Source organism: Cololabis saira, chromosome 7 (genome assembly GCF_033807715.1).
Source record: "Cololabis saira isolate AMF1-May2022 chromosome 7, fColSai1.1, whole genome shotgun sequence".
NCBI classification, from domain to species: domain Eukaryota; kingdom Metazoa; phylum Chordata; class Actinopteri; order Beloniformes; family Belonidae; genus Cololabis; species Cololabis saira.
In genome coordinates, this window is record NC_084593.1 from 33,593,522 (window position 1) to 33,615,085 (window position 21,564).

Sequence of the window (21,564 nt, forward strand, 5' to 3'; positions counted from 1 at the left end):
GAGACTTATTAGGGAGAGCCAGATAGATGCCCCCCCACTGATTCCATCATTACTGCTGTTGTGGCTGGGTCATTACTCCCCTGCTGCTGGGGCTTTGTAGCAGGGATTGAGACTCTGCTGGTTTCCTCGGCACATCGGCTGAGCGAGAACGTGCGGCGTGGACTTGCCGGGGACAGCGGTAAGCGGTGGGGACAACGGGTGTCAGAGCGAAGGAAAACTATTGAAGGATTTGATCAAATCCCTTGGGATGGAGCAGGAGATGGCTGTGTAGCCATAACTTATCGTCAGGCTTTAGCCAGGTAATATTTCCAGAGCTGACCTTTACAGTGATACGACAATCTGATGGGCAACTAAAACACTAGAAATAAGAAACTTGACTGAACAGAATACATGAAGTAGTTAGATAATATGATATTAACGCAGAGAGACTTGTGTAATATCAAGATACCTTGATGTTTCCTGAAGATAGTATGGAATTTAAAAGTGATTTTGTACAGGAACAGTGCTGGAGGCAGTGTGGAAACTTGAACGCTGATCACTCTCATATCTTCTGGTTATGTCCAAAAATCCACATTTTCTGGGAAAATATATGTATTGCTGTGGGAAAGATTTTGGGATATAAGGTTCCTAATGATGTTAAAGTTTTGTATTTCTGTGATTTGGCAGATGATGTGATTAGGAAGGAAGACTGGTATCTGTGCAAAATATTGCTAATGGCCTGTAAAAAGACAATCACCAAGAACTGGTATAAACCTGAGACCCCAGGTCTTAATCAATGGATGGACAGAGTTAAAGAAATATATGCTATGGAGAAGATGACTTTCTGTTTGAGGTCCAAAGGAGCGACCTTCCACAGGAAATGGGCGAAATGGGATGCATTTATTGGAGGAATAGAGGACGCTTTCAGTTAAACAGGTCACTTGAGCTGATTGGACATTGTCATGACATAACATCATCTATATAGGAGCCCCCATGTTTTTGTCTGTTTTTTTTTTTTGTTGTTGTTTGTTGTATAAGCTGAAAATACTAAATAAAAAGTTTAAAAAAAACAAAAAAAGTGACTTTGTTTCACATACTGTATGTAAAACATTGACATAGCCTCGAGTCCTGATATATGAAGCCAATAGGGAACTACTTTAAAGCGGAATACTTTCATGTTAACAAATCCACTAAGGGTTTACCTAAATGATGTATGGCTCCAGAAGACTGCCATTCAAAAGGCATCAACTTTCCTCATGAAATACTAAAAATATTGATTTTTTTCCTTCAAAATACCTCTTGTTTTTTATAAACCTGGGCCGAGCACTTTTGCTGAACTGATACAAAAGTCAGTTGAGAGCTCATTAAACTTTGGAGTTAGCTTTTCCCGAGCAAAGTCATTATGTCACTCTAAATGGCTCTTCCAAAAGTATCATTTGAACCGCTCTCCAGTGTATTTTCAATTTCTGCACAGGACCACTGTGTCAGGGGACAGTGTTTTTCTCATTATCCCTTCGCTTCAAACCAGTCTGCGCTTGTAAATGCTGTTGCAAACAGAGGTCACTGTTTGCGATGCTGACCGGTGCGTCCAAACACAGACTCTTATCAACTCAAGCGCAAACAATTACATAGCCGCCGATTTGAGCTACATCTATGAATACCAGATGTCAGTTTTAAAAACATCTATCACATGTCCTCAATTCAGCTGAAAATAGGTACTGTGAATGCTGCTTAAAGCAGAAGGCCGCATAACCAAAATAAAGAACGACTCTTAAAATTCTCTGATACATTTATGACTACAGCACAACCACAATTCCTATAGGACGACTGATCAACCTAGTTTTATTAACCTTCAAAGGTCAGTGCACAGGGATATGTACGGCATGCTTAAGGTTTTCCACTCTTTTCTCTATCCCCACACACACACACACACACACACACCGTTCCCCTTGCATGGACTGGCACGAGTATAATCTGATTCAGCGGGAAACCCTCAACCTCCTTTCTTTGTGTTGTTTTTTGCTGAGAAAGCCAAACATCACCATTACAAAGTGGCCTATGCCTTTTGTCTGTCGACAATTGATGTGGGCAATGGAGGAAACATTTTAGAGAGAAGGTGTGTGAAGTTTGCCAACCACAATCTTGCTTCAAATTGAACTGCAAAGTTCCAGCTGAATGAATTGGCTTTCAAATGCAGGAGGCCATAGCGACACACATTCAATCCCAGAGTGAATCTGATTTGATCCCAAGAGGCACAACCTACTGATTGATAAAGCGAACCGAGGGGAGATGAAAAAGAAAAAAAGAGACTCAAGTTAATGGAGAGGAGTGTAGAAGAGGAAAGGATGTTCTGAAGGCAAAAAAGAGCTAAAAAAAAAAGGAGGAGGAGAAGTAAGCAAAAGGAGAAAAAAAAATATTTTGGTGGATGATAAAATATCTCTTAGCGTAGCCAGGTTGTTCTGCAGGGTCCATTTAACATCTCATACACAAATTGTAAAGATGTGAAAAACTAGGGTGATGACAGAGAGAAAATAGAGATTTCTGTCTGTGATAACAGATTTTTCATCTCTGTGTGTGGGTGGTAACAGTTTTATTATTACAAAGCACACAATGGCTCCTTTGGTATACCTGCCTTGACATCAGTGACTGAGGTGTAGCTTTAAGTGTAACATATTTTCACCTCACTTATAAAAAAAGAAAAGAAATAAAAGGCTTAATTCTTCTTACAGTGAAGTCAGATGTGGGGTGTCTGAACAAGGTTGGTGCAACAAAAGGGAACCGATGCAATTTTGTTACTGGAAAGCAAAGAAGAACGCAGCTCATAAAGATAAACTTCAAGGAAAAGAAGGCCACAAATTTAAAATAAATAAAAAGATCAAAAAAGTCTAATATCTGGGACCCCTCACACCAAAAAAAGTATATTTTTGCAACTGTTATGCAAAATGTTAAAACAACTGAATTGATAAAGGAATGGATATATCTGCCTATTTCTTTTCCTCTCTTAATGTCTGACCTGCAAAATAAGTTATACTGTACCAGATGCGTTGATATAATCCAGTATATATAATTAATTACTAAGATTAATTTTAAAGTGGAGATTCTCACTATTTCTTAATCTGATGTGAGATTTTTTCTTCATGAATCCCTTCCAAATTTCCCCGGCCTCAATTTCTCCTAAAACTGACATACACAGTGTGTGAAGCTTTAATAAGATCATCAGATGATAAGTAACAAAGACAATGTATAAATGATTGAAGCGGCACTCTTAGAAGGCCTTAAGTTGAGTTTAAATCCCTCATGATTATCAATTCTTTTCTTGGTAAAACTCATTAAACAGCAAGACCCATAAAAGCAGCAGGAGAGATGACAGTCTTGCAATCTCAGTTGTTTTAGAGACCTTTGAGCGCAATAAGCATCGGAAAATTGGAAGCTGTTAAAGCGATTTTTTCCCCCCTTTTACTGCCAAAATGTTGTTCTTCAACAATGAAAGTAACAAGCAAGAATCCTAAAGAAGGTGGAGATAACAGAAGCCTTTTTTTGAACCATTTTCTTTGGGTATCTCTGCAGGGAAGGCATTTACACCTGCTTGCCTCATCTTTCACAATACACTAAGCCCCAAAAGTGTGCTTTACTTATAAATATCAGCATCTTTCTGCAAAGACTGAGGTAACATAAAAAAAGCAAAGGGGAAAAAAAACAAAACACCAACAAGCGATATATCTGGGGGGGTTTGTGTGTTTTTTTTTGTTTTGTTTTGTTTTGTTTTTTTTTAAGAAAGAAAAACGGGTTGGATTTAACCAGTGATTTATTTGTCAAATCGACACATGGGATTTATAGTTCAGTGTTACAATGAGAGTAAAAGACCTCAGGAATTAATTTTTCAAGCTGTCCTCACCAGCTGAATCCACAAAAACCCTTTAAACTGTACCAGTTTTACTGAAACAACTGGCTACACCAGTACAGCACGGATCCATTGCAAATATAATGCAGGGATCTTGTTGACTAAATGTTGAATGTTTAACAACAACTGCTGTATCCATTCATATCCGACTTATTCTGCATGAATCATGGAACAAGCGAAAGAGGAAAACAAACGGACTACCATCTCATTTTAGGAAAATCTATTCTAGCACCTCTTCTGCAATAACATCTACATCAAAGCGCCTCTCATTGACTTTCAACTCCACTGACAGGAGGAGGGGGGTAGATATCAAACATTAAACAGCATTTTTCATTCATGAGAAAATCATGTTCTGTTTCAACAATAGAGGGAAAAGAGCTGATTAAGTGAAGTCGCTGCGGGGGTAATTGATAGGGATCCAGCAAAGGTAACTCCTGGGGGAATTGCTGGATCATGAATTCCCACCATGCCAGCAGGAGCAGGGACTATCTATGGAGCTTTTTTTTTTAATCCCCAGTGGGAAAGAAAGTGAATTTAATAAAGAATTTTAAAGGGCATTTGAAGCTGAACTACAGCCATGTGTATGCAGAACTACACACGATGAGTTGTATTTTAGCTCGAGAATATATCTGGAAGTGAATTTGACATAAATTCTGCTGTGAAATGTAGTGGAGATGTGGATTTAAATGAAATATGTGCTTCCTCAATTAGCACTCGACAATTAAATGAAAGAAACCTGGAAATGATCATTAAATACTAAAAAAGTCACACCTCGAGTTACTTCACACATGTTTCGGAGAACACGTTAAAAGATGTTGGGGGAAGCAGACGTCTTCTGATGAGAGACGAGAAGAAAGTGGCATGACAGCCAGAACTCTTCCTGCCACTTCATTAAGCTCTGCAACAACTGTTCCTTCCAACTCACATCCTCCTTCCATCTGCATTATGCCGGCAAATCACCTTGCAGCAGCCCAAGGAACATTTCTATTTATTTCACAGCAGAAACAAAGAAATGAATCTGGTTTGTAGACTTGACGGCAGTAAGAGAGACATAGCAAGAAAAGGGCTTGCAGGCTGAGTGGAATCCAAACAGAAGGTAAATATGCGGGGAAACTTGGACCGTCTTTTTATAGATATGTCCGCACACATTGATGGAGCTCACATTTGATTGTTCTGTGCTAACAGAGCTCTGACTTCTCCCCTCCCACTGCTGCTAGAATTAGAGGGGTGTGCTACACATACACACACCGACTGTCAAAGAAGTAGAAAACAGGCAAATTGTCATGGGGAGATACATCAAGTGCCTTCATACACCCTCTTCCACACAAAAAAACAACAACAAAAAAAAAACAGAGACTTTCACTGCACTGCTTGTGTTATTCATCAGCAAGTTAGGTTGCCAGGTTGTGTATCTGAGAGACAAACTGGCTGCGATAAGTAAACTCCCACAGCTTCCTTCACAAAAGCCTTGCATCTACCCTGATGGAGGACTGGTCTACTGGACTGGAAAAAGCAAAAAGCAAATCAAGCATAGCTGCCTTTGGGTTCACACATGCATGTACGAGTTCAAGTTCGCACTCTTGCACACATCTAAGTGCACGGAAAAAACAAGAAGAAAAAAAAAGATTCGAAACCACTCAGTGGGCACAGAGACCAAGTGCATTGTGCAGCGATGTGGCATTTGGAGATTTCTCCAAAACATGCACATACCAGCCCAAAAGAACTGTATCCCTAATTGGCTTAGAGGTTTGAATTGAGAGCAGAGCCTGTGTTCAAATGCAATGGAAGAAATGCTTGGTTTTAAGATAATTAACATTTCAGTGGGAAAAAAATCGCTGTCACAAGATGAAAGTGCCTTAGCAACTATTGCCGGAGAGGCTAAATGAAGCATGTGTGTGGAGATTAATTAAGGATGGGGCGGAAAGAGATGGCCCCTCTTTACCTTTACTCTGTGAGGAGAAGCAGAGGGAGAGCTGAGCAAATAGGTCAGGATTCTCAAACTTCTCTTCTTTGACTTTGATCCAGAAGCAGTTCTCTGCCATTTCCTGAGGCACTATCTGCAATGACACAAGGAATCCATTATCACCGCGATCAGAAACCGTCATTCCATCAACCTGCCACTCAAAACTTCTGCTGGCTGGAAGATGGGGTTTGTGAGTGTTTCTGTGTGTGAATACACACATGACCTTGTGTGGCATTCGTAACATCCAGGTGTGGACAGGACTGACAAGGGATAAAAAAAAAAAAAAGCATGAGTATTTTTTTCCTTTGCTTTCCAAAATCTCATAAATACGGCTAACTCAGGGAGGAAATACATCAAAGCTCCACATTTTTGCCTCTCAGTGGTAACTCTTCAGAAAAAGAGAGGCTCAGGTAAAAGTCAGGAATGAAACAGGTTAATTAAACAATAACAAACTACTTACATGACCCTTTGTAGTTGATTGCAGTTAACAATAAAATCATTTTGTACTCTAATTAATTCCAATTTCGTTTTTTGTTGTTTTTTCTTATGATTTAATACAAATATGCTTTAAACAAATGTTATGTTACTGGCTGTGAAATACATGAAACACTTTGGGTTCAGAGTGTCTGCAGAGAAATCAAAGTCAGTATAAGCGTTGCTGATCCCCCCCCCCATTCTTTTTGAAATGTCTGTAACACGCTTTGGTTAAAACACCAGAGAGAGAGCAAGAGCGTCCAACTATTCCCTTTTTACTCTGACTTTCCACCTTCTTTTTGTAGCGAGTGATTCTATGGGTAGGAGTGAGCTGCTCCAATACTTCTTGGACGGCTGTTCTATAGCTTTAAGTTAACATGAGAATGTAACTGTGGACCGAAAAAAAAGAAAGGCAGCACCTAGTAACCCCTGAAGAAGTTGTTTCCGTATGAGAGAACAGTATCTAGTCGGAGCGCTCACATCACACTGAGGCCTCACTATCACACACTAGATTTGAAGTTTCTATTATCTATTAGCTTAGACTTGACTGTACATGCCCCCGCCTAAAGAGTGTGATTATGTTTATTTCATACCTATTTAACAAGTATTACTAAAAACCTTGCATTGTTGAAGGATTTGGATTCAGAGTGTTATATCCTTAATATACTCATCTAACACTGGATTGTGTTTTATCATTTTCTTCTTTTCTTTTTTTTCTTAAAATGGTGTAATCGAACTCTTGGCCCATTAAGCGACTGTGGGACTTTCCTGCGGAGCCATAGCAGAATAAAGACGGCCTCTCGGTGTTTGCGGAGAGGCATTTGTTACTACTTTATCTAATGAGCTAATGCTCAGCTTAAATACGAGCCCCGTCTCACGGCACACAGTGCAACAGAGGTTATTTTCTTCATCTCATTGCATCCATGTTTACCGTCACTCATGTGCTTATAAATATTTGCAATCAACAACTTAATATTATGTTAAAATGTAATTATATGAATGGTAATGGCTGAGGGTTTATGACTGGAAGATGGAGCACAATTACGTGTGTATATGGTTTATATTGTCAATTACACAGTGCTTTACTTAATCTTCAATAATTGTTTTCTATGAGAACTACTTATACAGCTATAAGAAAGTAGGAGAAGGAAATAATTACTAATTTAAGTTTCATTTAGCGCTTACCAAAGCTGGCATTCCCTGATGTGTGCTTGTGCTGAACCCATTTTGGCACCTTGCACTAATGTCACCATGCCCCTTACTAGACTGGAGGATTTCTAATATATGTCTGTAAATATCCTGGGGAAAATGTCAGAATATGTATCTGCAAACGAAAATGCGTTTATGTGAAACTGCATGGTCAAAATTGTAGTTCCATATTGTTCTTAAAAATTCTGACTTTATCTATCTGAATCATGCACCTGTTTGACATAAAAAATATGTGGGTTTAAATTTTTTTTAAATCAAATAGCACTTTGTCCCCCTGTGTTCTTTGCACGGCCGAAGACTACTCACTCCTGGCACTTGGATACTCCCATCTGCTGCACATAAAGAAGACAGACGACTCGTGTCGCACTAAATCGGCGCAAGAGACACATTGTTTTTCTTCAGGTGGTCATGAATTTCATTTGCATCATCGTCGGGCTAAATTTCCTGTGGAGGCAAGGTTAATGCTTGTGCACGTTAACCTATTTCTGAACACTTTCCCAAACAATAGACATTTGCTGGGCACTGCCGCACACAAATCACATGTGCAGAACTGCATACAGATTGAAACAAAAAGGTAAAAGATTGATGATATTTTTATCAAGGCACTAACACACGCAGCCTCCTGGGGATTAAGACGTACAGTAAAACATTTCTTGATGTTTTTCTGCTGCTCGCAAAGTTACAATGATATCCTGTACTAATGTTGGAAACTATACATTTTAAGTAAGACACAACTGTTGACGTGTAGGTTGAGTTCCTCAGTTGTCCTTCTCTTAATGTCTCATTTGGCGCATTGTTGATTTATAAATAACATTATGAAAATAATAAAAAAAACTAAACAAAAACCATTATAGTACTATTTAAGTTTTGCTGTCTAACTGTAGATACAGTCAGTTTTATTCACCGAAAGTAGTGTCAGGAAATGCAACAGCTCTGACAGACAGCAGGCTCACAGAGATGACCCCAACCAGTCTTTGAAGCCGCTTGATCAGTGGTTTATGCTTTTAGTCTTAAAATTATAACTGACTGTCCTGTTTCTTCAGAAAGAGTGTTGTTATTGTTATTTTTGAGTATTTCAAAAGGATGGAAGTCATTTTTTTATGACTTGTGATTACCTTAAAGAAATGCTTTTGCAGTGTGGCAGGGCATCAGACCAGGATTGTCTGTTAATCCTGACATGTTTGTAGCTCTTTAATATGTTTTCCTGAGCTGGAGAACAGTAATGATTATGTCAAAATAAGTTTAGGAGCCGAGGGGAATTTGTAGCTCTGGAGTCACAGATCTGAGCCATTTATTGTTATTTTAGCATTATTTTAGCAAACATAAAATATACTTGACTTAAAACTGTACTGTAAATCTTGAGGAATTTCTGAGAGATTTATTTTGTGGAAGGTGTTATAACCAATCTGTTTACTTGATCACCACTGACAAATATGTGAAATGTAAATTACCACTACTTTCCTTTATTTACTTTTTCTAATTCAAAGCCTTATTCTGGCATAAAACACAACTCACATTTATAGTACGATGTGAAAAGAACTATTTTGAGATTGTGTTTGAGGTCAGTACTTAATGACTAAAACTAAATCACACAAGTATCCGAAACAAACAAGTTCTGGGGCAATGAATAAATTATCTGTGGCGAAAAAGAGCCCAAGTGTAAGCAATGTATCACTAAAATTGTATTAAAATGTGACTGAATGTAACGCATCCAACTTTTCTTCCAATTATGCTAAGAATGTGCAGATCCAAGTACATTTGAGCAGCCAAAATTGTTTACTGCTGAATCCTTTGAAATGGGTGCTGAGTTTGGAATAATGTGCCCCGTGGCTAAATGGCTGTTTGACTAGATTAAGAGTGCATTAGAATATCACCCTTTTTGGTTTCGATCTTGAGCTTTGCATTTTTATTGTTTTGGTGGGCTAAATCCAAAATACTGAAGTCCAGTAATGCAGAAAAAAAACATGTTATTTGAAGGTCTCATGCATTATCACAATTTAATTATTCCTATAATGTTTCACGTGTTGGTTTTGGTGCATGAATTTCTGAGCCCTCTGCACCACTGTCATGATAAAAGACTAAATAAAAAAAAACAACAAGTATTCATATGGAACAAAAAGTTACATTTAGAAAACTATTATCTAGAAATTGTTAAAAATATATAATGGGGATGTATTTTTTATGTATTCGGTAAATATATCATAAAAACTTCAGAGAAAAGAAGGACAGACAGACAGACAGACAGACAGACAGACAGACAGACAGACAGACAGACAGACAGACAGACAGACAGACAGACAGACAGACAGACAGACATATATCACAACGGCCCAGTAGAAATCTAGATCTCAATTGGATTTGAAATTCTAACTGTTTTTTTTTATGTGTTGTTGTTTGTTTTTCCTGTTGAAGGTTTGATGTAGATTTGCAAGAATTTGCAAAGATTTGCAAGAACCTGTCAACAATGTCGATTACATGTTTACAGCCCATCTCTTTTTGTCTTAATTCAAAGCGTCTTGCCAGGTGATTGAAGAACCATCTCCGTGATGGAGAGAACACTTATCAGAGCTCTTTTCACCACGACATGAGAAATCAATAAAAGCAAAGCTGACAGTCTTAGGCACATTTTCTCCCAGAAGTTTAGTGCCATTAGTTTATGCAAAATGAATACTTAACCTGATGTAGAGAGCGTCTTATAGTAAAACATTATGGGATATAACAAAAAAACTGAAATAAAATTACAGCTAACACAAGTTATACGAGTATGAATGCAGTAACTGTCCAAGTCCAAGTCCAATGTACCGAGTGCCAAGAGTCTGGATAGGCATACCTTGCTCCAGTTGACCCGCTTCATCACATTTTCAGGCTTGTAGACCTTCTTGGCCTCCAGGCCATAAGGTAGCTTGACGACAGGCAGCGAAGGAGGTGGCGGAGGCCCGCCCATACCAAAGGGAGGCGGAGGTGGTGGGGGCCCGAAGCCAGGCGGTGGTGGGGGCGGCGGTGGGCCTCCCCCTGGGGGTGGAGGAGGTGGAGGTGGTGGGGGCATCCCAGCGTGCCCGGGGGGAGGAGGGGGTGGCGGGGGGGGTGGGGGGCAGCCACCGGGTGGGGGGGGCGGAGGTGGTGGTGGTGGAAGCCCTGCACCCCCTGGTACTGGTGGTGGTGGGGGGGCCCCCGGCGTAGCTGGACCTGCAGCAATCTGCAAATAGTCAACAGAAATGTCAGTGACGGACCAGATGACGGGTGAAGCTCCGGGAGGTTTGATGGAAACCTGAACGTGATACTCCCGAAAGGAAACCTCAACGGTGACACTTTAAAAGCCTAAGTGTGCTTTAATCACCCGTTCCTACCCAAAATGTGTTGTGAGAGACATTTTAAATGTGGCTTAAAGGGGACCTATTAAGAAAAACAGGTGTTCTCTTGCTTTAACATATATAAAGTGGTCTCCCCTCAGCCTGCCAACTCAGAGAAGGAGGAAAGCAACTAAATTCTGCAGTATCTGTACAGCCGCCCGGATGAGCCATCCAGTGTGATGTGGATCTACGAGCCGTTCAGATTCTGCAACCATCGTTACGTAACGATTTACATAGGTTGGCCTCTGATGCGTGAAACCACGCCCACAACTAACTCCGCCGGCCGGAGCTTCCGCCATTTTTTCGTAGCGGTGTATCGCATCATTCAGGCAGCCAATCAGCACAGTGCCTCATTATCATAGCCCCGCCCACTCAGAATCCCTCATAGATAATGAGGTTAGAGACTGGGAAGATAAAGACATGGCTCAGAGGCTGAATTTCTAATTTACTTAGCAAAAACAATCAAAAGATTGTTTTTAAGACATTCAAGGCCTGTTTAAAATAGGTATTAGATGCCATAATAGGTCCCCTTTAAACACGTGTCCACCCTATAAAAAAGTTAATGTTTCACTAATGTTCAGAGCAGGAAAGATATCATTACATTGCTGCAGGGTCAGTGTCTTTTACAGTCCACCACAACTCTACAGTCTGACACCTGCAACTTTAAGCCACATGAACATATGATTAATGGCTCCACGACCTTGTTCAGCAAACCGTTTTCTTTTTGGGAGAGATGGACACTATTTATTTAAGAAAGTGTTTAAAGAAGTTTCCCCAAATATATTATCAAGTTTAGAAATAAACATCAAGGGCTACACAATGTTTTACTTGGGTAAAACAGATAAATCGTGGTGACAACAATAACCAGAAACCTCCTAAAGGAATTGTTGCGGCAGTGCATAAAAACCATATATTCATGTCATGGCTGTCGGGGATAGTGAGCGATGTACAACATACATCAGAGGATGTTTGAGAAGCTCATACCACTGTGGTGTAATGTGTTTTTCACATCATACCACCTCGATGTACGAAAAAATAAATAAATTACTTTAAAGCATCAGTTGATTTAATTATCAATTTTTAAATGCACATTTTTTAACCACACAATACTTCTTAACTTGTCTCATAATGTGTGCAGTTTTATCACAAAATTATATTGAAATGTATTTTTTTTTCCTTAATCTAAAGTGCAAAATGTATCAATTTAGTGTTTCATTTAAAAGTAGTGGCCGTGTATATGTTCATATTGAGGATGAAACTCTAAATGACTATTTAGCAGAGATAAGAATGTTGTTTTCCCAACAAGTGCTCATTACTAGTCCTACAGAGGTGGGCTATTAAAAATTAGACGGGGTGTAATTATGACGTGAGACCGATAAGACTCAGTCTCTCAGTACTTTGACATATCACGCTGCACATACGCAGGACGCTGGTGACGGTCTAGCGGTAAGGCCAGCAGAAAAATGTTTAGCGGAAAAAAGGTTATGCAAATACCACAATTACAAACGCCGCTGCTCCAATAGAGTTTAGATTAGATGTCAGCTCTTACCAAAAAGGATTTCCACTCGCACTTCTCATTTCCAAAACCAATTCTCCTCTACATGCGTTTTAAACAGTCACTTGATTGTGTGCGTAAAAGGTAATTGGTTTCATATTTAAAGACATTACGTAGTGTTTCATTACATAATGACATTGGTGGATTGTTTATAAGAACCAAAATTAAAAAGGTGTTCTGCAAGGAGCTCCTAGCAGAGATTGCATGGAGCCCTTCACTGAAAAACCCACATGAGGTGATTACACACGTCTGTCAATCTTTCAAGATTAACATGAGTGAAAGGAAGCAAATTAGCGGCTGAATTAGAGTGTTGTTGTTTTCATACCGAGGATACTATATTTGTCCATCCACCTCCCTGAGCTGCACATCACAAGCCCAGTGGTCCATGTAACTTTTACCCCAATGAGAAACATCCAAAAATACTCTGTGGAATTGATAACTAATTGCTTTCTATCCTCTTAATTCATAATCAAGTCTTTATGCTCAGTTCAAAAGTGACGAGATCAGATTTTGTTAATCTGCATTGTTTTTAAGGAGCTTATATGATTATCATGCGGTTTCTATGTGATATGTTCAGCTGTGTGAAAAAAGGAAAAGGGCTTTCCCAGGTGTGCTTGGGATAATCATGCTGTTTGTTGTGTTTTACTCTCATTAACCTTAACATATGACATGCTAACTCCAGCCTGTGAAGTCTGTCATGCATCTGTTGTTTTTTGGGGGGCTTGGTCCATTTATCAAAGCATGACACAGTTTGACTTTGGGCTGCACTTCCTAATACCCACTCTTGGGATTGTAAGACTGTCTTGAATATTTTCAACTAGTGAATATTGTTTCTCACTATAGGATGGAATAGAAAAATGGCCTCATAACCCCTACCTGATTGATGGGCAGCAACAATTACTTCTTTAATACCACTGCTGAGGACTTATGCCCTTGATATTTTGTTAAAAGACATTTAAATGCTGTAGAAAAGCGAGGAGGTCGTACTTGCGGAGGATCAGAGGAACCTGGCTGCCACTTACCTATTTAATTCCGATGTATGCAGTATGGGTGTACAGTTGAATGTTTTATTTTTACCAACCTGTAGAAGTTTCTTAGATATTACATAATTTGTAACAGATGGCTATTAGTTTGGCTGAGTCCAATCTACAGCTCTATGTGAGGTAGCAAACCAGGCTAATGGGAAATCTAACCTTACTAAATGGATTTCTACTTATCTGGACTCATACTAGGGGTCAGCACGGCAGGTAATTAAGTATGAATTTAATGTGATTAAATTCCAAATCTCATTTCTGATTCAAATCTAATTGCTGATTCGAAGATTTGATCACAAATGTTTACTTATTAAACTGCATCCCACAAACAGGCAAACAAAACCTGAGTTTAGCATCATTTCCACCTGTTAGTGTTAAAATAGCAACATTGAGTTGAAATGAAATGAATCAAGGGGAGGGCGTGCAGATTGGAAGAAAGATCAACTTAGAATCGAAGGAACTAAAGTAAGAGATCTATGTTAATGGCAACTCATGCAAAAAAAAGGGACACCCACCTTGGCTTCAGATTCCCTGATGAGTCTCTGAGCCTCTTTGAGCTTGTCTTTTTCAATAATTAACTGTGCAAACACATACACACCAGAGATACACACCATGGGAACGCATCAGTACGGACACAGAGGGCAACAAAGAAGCACAAATGGGGGTGAGTTAGATAGACAAAACAAAGAACACTAGTACAGCTAAGGAAGTGACACCAAACACGATAAAGTTGAGAAAGAGATGAGAAAAGAGGACGTCCCTTACACAGTTAATGACAATTACAGTGTTATATTCCCACTGTCAGAATGAGCTACTTCATGTGCAAAAAAGCAGGGTGTGCTGTACTTTTACACCTAAAACAAGATGTAATCTATCTTCAAAAGAATATCCATGTAGAGCAATGACTGCATGAAAGGAACACAGCACAGCATCACTGACAGTTGGTGTACCTTCAAAACCCTTCTTCCATTTCCTTCTCTTTTTTCTGGCATTGCAAAATACATTTCAACTCAACACTCTCAGATGTGTGATGGGCATTGATTTCTCCGTGCAGTCTTTGTTTTAGACATGTACCCATTGTGCTTTGATATTTCACTCTGTGCAACCTTGCCAAAAGATAAAAGATAAAATATATTCCACAGGAAATGAAGTATTTTTATGGGCCTTAAAAGCTTAAAAGAAGGCAACTGAAGAGGCCTTTTGGATAAGAGATGAAACATTTTAAAAAACCTAGAAAAGAAGTCCAGTTGCCTTGTGTCGAAGCTTTTTAGGACTACTATGACCTGGATGACTGAGAATCTAAAGCAGCGTATTTTTATGGACTCAACCCAACAGACCGGCTCTAGAGATATAAATATTTAACGTGCATAATGGAAAAAGGAATGAAAACTTTGAAAACTGGTTTAAAAAGACCTTTTTTACTTCCCAAGACTCTTTAAAGTTGTCAGAAAAGTGCAATATTTATAACCAGAGCGATTGTTATTTTATGTTTCAACCTTAGATGGAGGCTTTGAGATATCAAGATATATATTAAAAAAATAAAAAGAAACTGTAGTTTGTCCTGTCTTTTAACCTCCATCTGAAATAAAATTGACATGTTTGATGCACCGCAGTATTTTTGGCTTAACAGCTAACTTGTCCCTTCCAGGCGACAACAAAGCTCAGATAATGGTTACTTCATTGTGAATTCTGCCGCCATTGTCAGCTGAGTCAAATTCTGTAATCAGTCAGGGTCGACGGCTGTTTGGCATTAAAAGACACAGTGCTCCACTACACCTGCAGCTCCTCTGGGGGCCATGCTGGGTCAGCTACAAGACGGCCAGGTTGTTAAAACCTATTAATGGGATGGCGCAGAGTGTTCCAGTGCACCACTGCAGTGCTACATTATTCATCACATCCAGAGCCAATTCAGTGAATAGCTTGTCTGTTTTGCCTTGAATGGTTGCGAGGAAAGGTTTGAGGAACGGTGGATGAGTTCCACTTTCTTGTGATTTTTGATGTCCTTTGTTGATGTTTACAAGCAGAACCTCCACTTTACTCAATTGGGAGATAATCAAACAGACACATCAAACGTGCTGCTTGTTACAATGCCAAAGTTCCAGAGAAAGACTCTCATTAAATGTGCTGCTTCTCAAAAACAGTGAAGTAAAGCAACACAGATGTGCATTTATTTTCTGAAAGGAATTCACTTTTGGAGATGAAAGGTTAGGGTTAGTTCTCGCTTCATTCATATTCAGCAAAACCAAAGTGATCGCATATCTGCTTTGATGGACAAACTGAACACATTTTCCAACAAAGGTTTGAAGGTTCTGCGCTCTTACATTTAATGACTTCTGTAAAGCGCCATGTCAAATGTAGAATAAGGTGCAAAATGCACTATCGCAGCTGAGTCTTTCTGAAGAAAAAAATTCACAGTCTGACAGAATGGCAACAGTCAATGCTTCAAGCAGAAAATGTCTTTTTCAATATCTAATCAAACCAGGGTTATTATTATTGAACCTGCATATTTAAGAACCTTTCCAAGAGAGCTTTCAGCACCGGGTCCACCTAAATGTCACAAAATCATAGTTAAAATCGAACTAAATAGGTGGGACAGAGTGAGAGCTAAATGTTCTTTTAAATATGTACATATTAAAATGATTTTGCATTCAAATAATACATTTCTGTTCAATAGTAACTCAAAAATAATGTATATACCGCCGTAACATGAATTTAGATTCAATCCCAACATCGGAAGCTTCCTCAGCAATTCTATTGAATATTAGAGTATCATGATGGCAAGTATTACATCTATGCAACATTTAATACCGCCAAACCTTTTATAAACAGTCCCAATTCTCAAAAAATTATGAAAAACTGTCCCGCAACGTCCTGTTTTGAGTCAGCAGGTGAAGTAGCGGTGTAACGTGAGTTATTGATCTAGCCTTAGCACTACATCGGTAGCTGTTAATGGGTTATCAGTATCAGTAAAATCCCATAAGCCCAGGTTTTTATACTGCAAAAGATTAAAAAAAAATATAAGGATATCTCTAAATGGGTTACGGATATTCTAAAGTGCTGATAGCCACCGTGCACGTGACTGATGTTTGTTAACGTGCAGCTCTCCAACACTGACTGCTCTTTGAAGCATTCAGACACAGAGGAAAATTCAACTCTAAGGATGGAGAGGAGAAGGTCTGCAGTAAAATCACTTAGGAAAACACAAAAAAGCTTGACAGGGCAAACCGTGCACACAAAAGTAAAATACAAAGAAAAAAAAAGGCTAAAAGAGAGAAGGCAAAGGCAAATGGAAGCCTTAACTTCTTAAGGCCTTTATCAACATGGGCATGGTGTAATTTAGAAAAAAAGGTGAGTGATTTCCGGCCACAGGTGCTGGTAATAAGTGTTTCAAACTGTTCCTTTGGAAATTGAGTTTCCCTCATCCCACTTTAACAAAGGTTGTGCCAGAAAAACAGCATTCAATGACTGCAAAGACTTATAAATAACATTTTAAGCTATGAAAACCTTTATGAAGCCCATATGCAGGTGCAGGCATTCAGATGGTAAGTGCAAACTTAGGCAACATGGAATAGCCATCTCTTATATGAATGTAGTTATTCTATCTTTCAATGCTGCTTTATATTAAATTCACTAAGCAGAGAGAAAACCCATCCTTTTATCCCAAGGTAGTACTAAAGTGTATAAAATTGGGTTAAGAGGGAAATAGCAGTCATTTTCTGTCCTTTAAAATGGAGGGTTTTGCCTGGGAATAAATTATGTGGAAGCCAGAAAAAGAAATGCAATCCATCTCTGTGATGATAGAATTTCATAGGAAAAGCTTCAATAGACCAATTCGCTCTTACAAGAGCTACAACTTAGAAAGGAGATTGACCCTTTATTAAATCAGAGGTTCTTGAACGGATGTTAACTCCCACTTACCACATCTTCACATCTCTAAGAGGGGTGGAAAAGTAGGCTTCTGACCAAATCGAACCCTTTCCAGACTTGCCATTACTTCCATGATTTTTAAGGCAAATATTTTCACTTGAGTCACCATTAGATTGAAATGCTTTTGAACGTCAGGATTTTAACTAATTTCCTTTTTTCCTGCTTTTATTGGGAGACGGAAGATATAAAGATCTCTAAGGGATATAAAGGTTGGGGGAAGGTGTGGATTTACCTGTGTCTCAAGGGTCTGAATCTTAGCCTCCAGCTCCTTGATTTTCTCCTCCTTCTTTTGAGTGTCAGCCTGGGCTTCCTGGCGCGCACTGAACTCCTCATCAAACTGCAAGAAAAGAGACCCGAGTATGTCCTTGTGCAAATAAAACACATGTACGCGGATGTGAGCGGCAGGTTGTCTCCTCAGCGTGGCTACGGGGCACATCGGCACACACCAAAACACGCCGTCTTACACACATTTCTATTCATAGCCCCCATGGCCCTCGAGCCCCGTTGTCCTTTGTGTTTGTTTCAGGCTTGGGTTCCAAGTATGTTGATGGATCTAACCTTTGCAGAAACCAAGACATGTCGCAACAATGACTTCACAGGACCAGCAGGGTGCCTGGTGGGATGGTGGGACATGACTCTTAAGAAAAAAACATTCCTAGGACCCCTGTCGTCAAACTGCAACCCAAGCTTATAGACATCAGTAAGAATATGCAAAGAGGCAGGGTTTGAATGTTGTGTTTTGCATGTATTTGATATAACAATACCATTTTTGAGGGGAAAATATACATCCAGCAAGTAACAAACTAATATCCAATCATATTAAACATAAATAATCCATCTTTTAATGCAGAATTGCATTAAAACGGCCTGAAGATAACTTAACTCTCTCAGGCATTGTGCACAAATAAGTATACATCAGAACATCGCCATTGATTCTTGTAATGCTGATACGGATCATGTAGCGTCACAGCCAGGTATTGATCAGGGCATGGAAAATCGATAGTTTGTCTGGGGGATCTGGCGAAGAAAAAACTTTGCTGACGGGAGCTGGCCGACCAAAGGGGGGGTTGTTGGAGTGATTAATGTCTCACCTTTTTAGAGTACTCTGCAGCCTTCTGCTCGCTCTCTTCAACTTTAGCTTTATCCACACACTGATCTGCAACACAAGACAGCCACTGTCACCAGATACTTCATAGACATCTCAGCATGCGGGGCACATCTAGGCTCTTCGTGTGAGATTTACAGGACTTGCAAGACTTACAAGCACATATGAATCTTGTTTTCAAAACATAGTAGTGGGAGTATGATTCAAGTTCTTTCTTGAAACATTTATTTGGTCCATGAGGTGTTTAAAGATTTTAAAAGTAGCTTATATCTTGGGCATTTTTCATTACCATACCCATTCAGAGGTGCTTTGATGTCTCCCGAAGGGATAATTATACACTCAGTATTTCAAGAACTTCAAAGAAATCCAGGTACCAATCTAAAGATTTTTAAATGAGACAATTTCTCTATGGAGTTCTGCATGTGCCTCGCATTACTTGAAATAGATGTAAAAATAAATAAAAGACGAGACAAATATTGACTGGATTAATATTGAATTAAAATATAAACCATTCCTCATAGACTTGAAACTTTGTTTTGAAAATAACATTTCCAACATTTCTGCAAAAGGAGGAGCTGAAATGAAACAGTATCCATTCAATTCAGTTCAACTCAAATCAAATCAAATCAAATCAAATCAAATCAAAATACTTTATTAATCCCTGAAGAGAAATGAATTAAACATCAATTTATAAATGAAAACTTAATTAAACAACAATGACACTATTTTCATATCATTAATAAAAGCTGAAAAAGGTTCTAAGGTCAACGCATGATGTATTTGGCCAGACAAGCACGAGGAGCGATCAACATACAAAGCCACAACCTGGCCTGATTTAAAAACACAAAGATCCTTTTCTGGCAAAGTCATCACATTAAACAGGATTAGACATTAGACATTTAAAGGTGTGAGAAAAAGCCAAGACCAAACTGTCCATCTAAGCACTTGTTGGCATGAAAGCTACTACATTCAACTAAAATGATAAAGGGGGTATGTTTCCCTCAATGTTGTTGCTTGCTAGTACATTTACATGTACTGTTAGATCACACATCGTGCAACACTTTGCCCATCTTGAAAAAGGAAATATCACAATAAATGTGATAAAAACAAAAGAGAAAAAAGGTGAAGAAATGCATTTCCATGGCTTATTATTTCCAGTAAAGTTTAGAAACTTTTAATGACTCTTTTGGCAAGTCACAAAGCTGTTAGTGACACAACTGAGATATACTTGTTGGTGTTATTTATCTATTTCAGTGAAAAAAAATATTCCCATTAGTACTGCAGCACAAATGTATGTTTTCTCTCTTACTCTACCAGCACATACACAAACCAGAAAATAAGAGACAATAATTAAAAAAGTTGCCACACTGATCTTTTTGCTTCAGGAAATGCATCAATCATTAACAATTAGATGACATTAGTATGTGAAGACACTGGAGGTGTTGTTCAATCTGAGCTTTGTCTTTAAATGTATGTCAGAGGTTTAGTTCCAGAAGGAAAATGAACTTTTCATAATGAAGTTGTCATATTTTGCAATACAGGTGTTATCTTTTAAAAAAAATACTGGTGAAAGCTATAAGTTATGTTAATAACTAATAGATATCCCATATCTCCCAACTTACCAATGAGCTGGGTGAAGTCCACGTCTAATCTTTTACTGTAGCCAAAGTCGGGGTCCATCCCGCTGCGATGCAGAACCACCTGAGACACGCATTCTTCTATCACCTTGTAGTACTGAGGCCTGAACGGTCAGGAAACAAAGCAGAACAATCAGACGAGCCGCAGGAAGATATGAATGACACAAACCCTGCAAAGCTAATTAACCGCAAATGATTCCCTCATCCACGGTAGGAGTCGCAAAATGCCATGTCAGAAAGGCTACCGCTGGACAAAATAGGCGCCCCATTAATGTCGATCGCTTGCTTCACCCCATCACGAAATTAGCAGATTAATAGATCCGCAGAACTGTAGTGTGCGACAGCTCGTCCATTTCAAGGTGACTGACAGTGGTGATGGCTACGCTTGCCCTCTTGCATAATTTGTAATCATCTTTCCTAATTAGAGCAACCATAAAAACCGAAATGTAAATCTAATCAGTGTAATGTGTGTAATTGAAAGCACAATGACCAGAAAAACATGTCAGCCAGTTAGGTGTGTGACTGAGTGTTTGGTGTGTGAATCAAACCTGAAAGTCCACTGCCACACAGGCTGCTATGTGACCTTTACTCTGTAACATTATCAACTTTAATTGCAAGTGACATTTTGGAAAATACGATGCCATCTTAAGTTGAGCCCCAAACTGAGAAATAATAATTTTCTTATGCATGACAGTGAACAGAGGTCGATGTTTACATTTACAACAGAAATAACTCACTTTATGAATCTCTTAAAGACTCCACTTCTGCGAGAGTATCAAATAAGCGTAGATATGAAAGTTACGCTCCTCCAAGTGTAGCAAAATACTAACAAGACTCCAAACAGGCTTTCAGTGGTGTATTATGTTTCTTTGAGATGCATGAAATCATTCCTTCATTCATTTTCTGTAACAACTTCACCCCAACTCAGGGCCACAGCGGTCTGGTGTCAGCTAGTGAAACGGGCTGCTCCAATCACAGCTCCACCACAGTTGTATGAACCTTTTTCTTTTTTTTTTTCAAAGTTGAGCTTTTAATTCACCCTTGATTGTCCAGTTGATTTATATAATAAAGAAGGGAAAACCAGAGACGCCCAAAAGCCTGAGGTTTCACAACAACTTAAATGATTATAAGTGGAACTCTGAAGAAAGCATCTGTTGCCAGGTGGGTTTGTTTTGTTGATCAGGGGCCCGTTTCACAAAGCAGGTTTAGTGAAAACTCTGAGTCTGTTAACCCTGAAATGAGGGAAACTCTGAGTTTTCCGTTTCACAAAGGGAGGTAACTCAAACCAGACAAAGAGAGGTAACTCTAGCCTGTTTCACAAAGAGAGGTAACTTAAGCTCTCGGTCAGTTACCGTAGTAACAGACGCTCTGAACCTAACCTGGTCTGGACCAGGTTTATTTCAGCGAACCTGGAGTTTCTCTCTGTCTCC

At 39.1% G+C, this 21,564-nt stretch overlaps 1 protein-coding gene across 6 annotated transcripts in view; it reads right to left on the minus strand.

Annotated features, from left to right (window-relative positions):
• The window catches only part of diaph2 (diaphanous-related formin 2), a 372,049-nt gene that overhangs the window by 220,586 nt on the left and 129,899 nt on the right, over positions 1 to 21,564 (minus strand). For 5 of the 6 annotated variants that reach the window (XM_061725705.1, XM_061725706.1, XM_061725709.1 and 2 more), the window contains 6 exons: positions 20,120 to 20,238; positions 18,484 to 18,548; positions 17,625 to 17,729; positions 13,981 to 14,043; positions 10,357 to 10,722; positions 5,823 to 5,937 (listed from right to left, as the gene is read on the minus strand). In XM_061725705.1, the coding sequence (XP_061581689.1) occupies positions 5,823 to 5,937; positions 10,357 to 10,722; positions 13,981 to 14,043; positions 17,625 to 17,729; positions 18,484 to 18,548; positions 20,120 to 20,238 (833 nt within the window). The remainder of the gene's footprint in view (positions 1 to 5,822; positions 5,938 to 10,356; positions 10,723 to 13,980; positions 14,044 to 17,624; positions 17,730 to 18,483; positions 18,549 to 20,119; positions 20,239 to 21,564) is intronic. The other variant, XM_061725707.1, reaches the window with a different exon arrangement.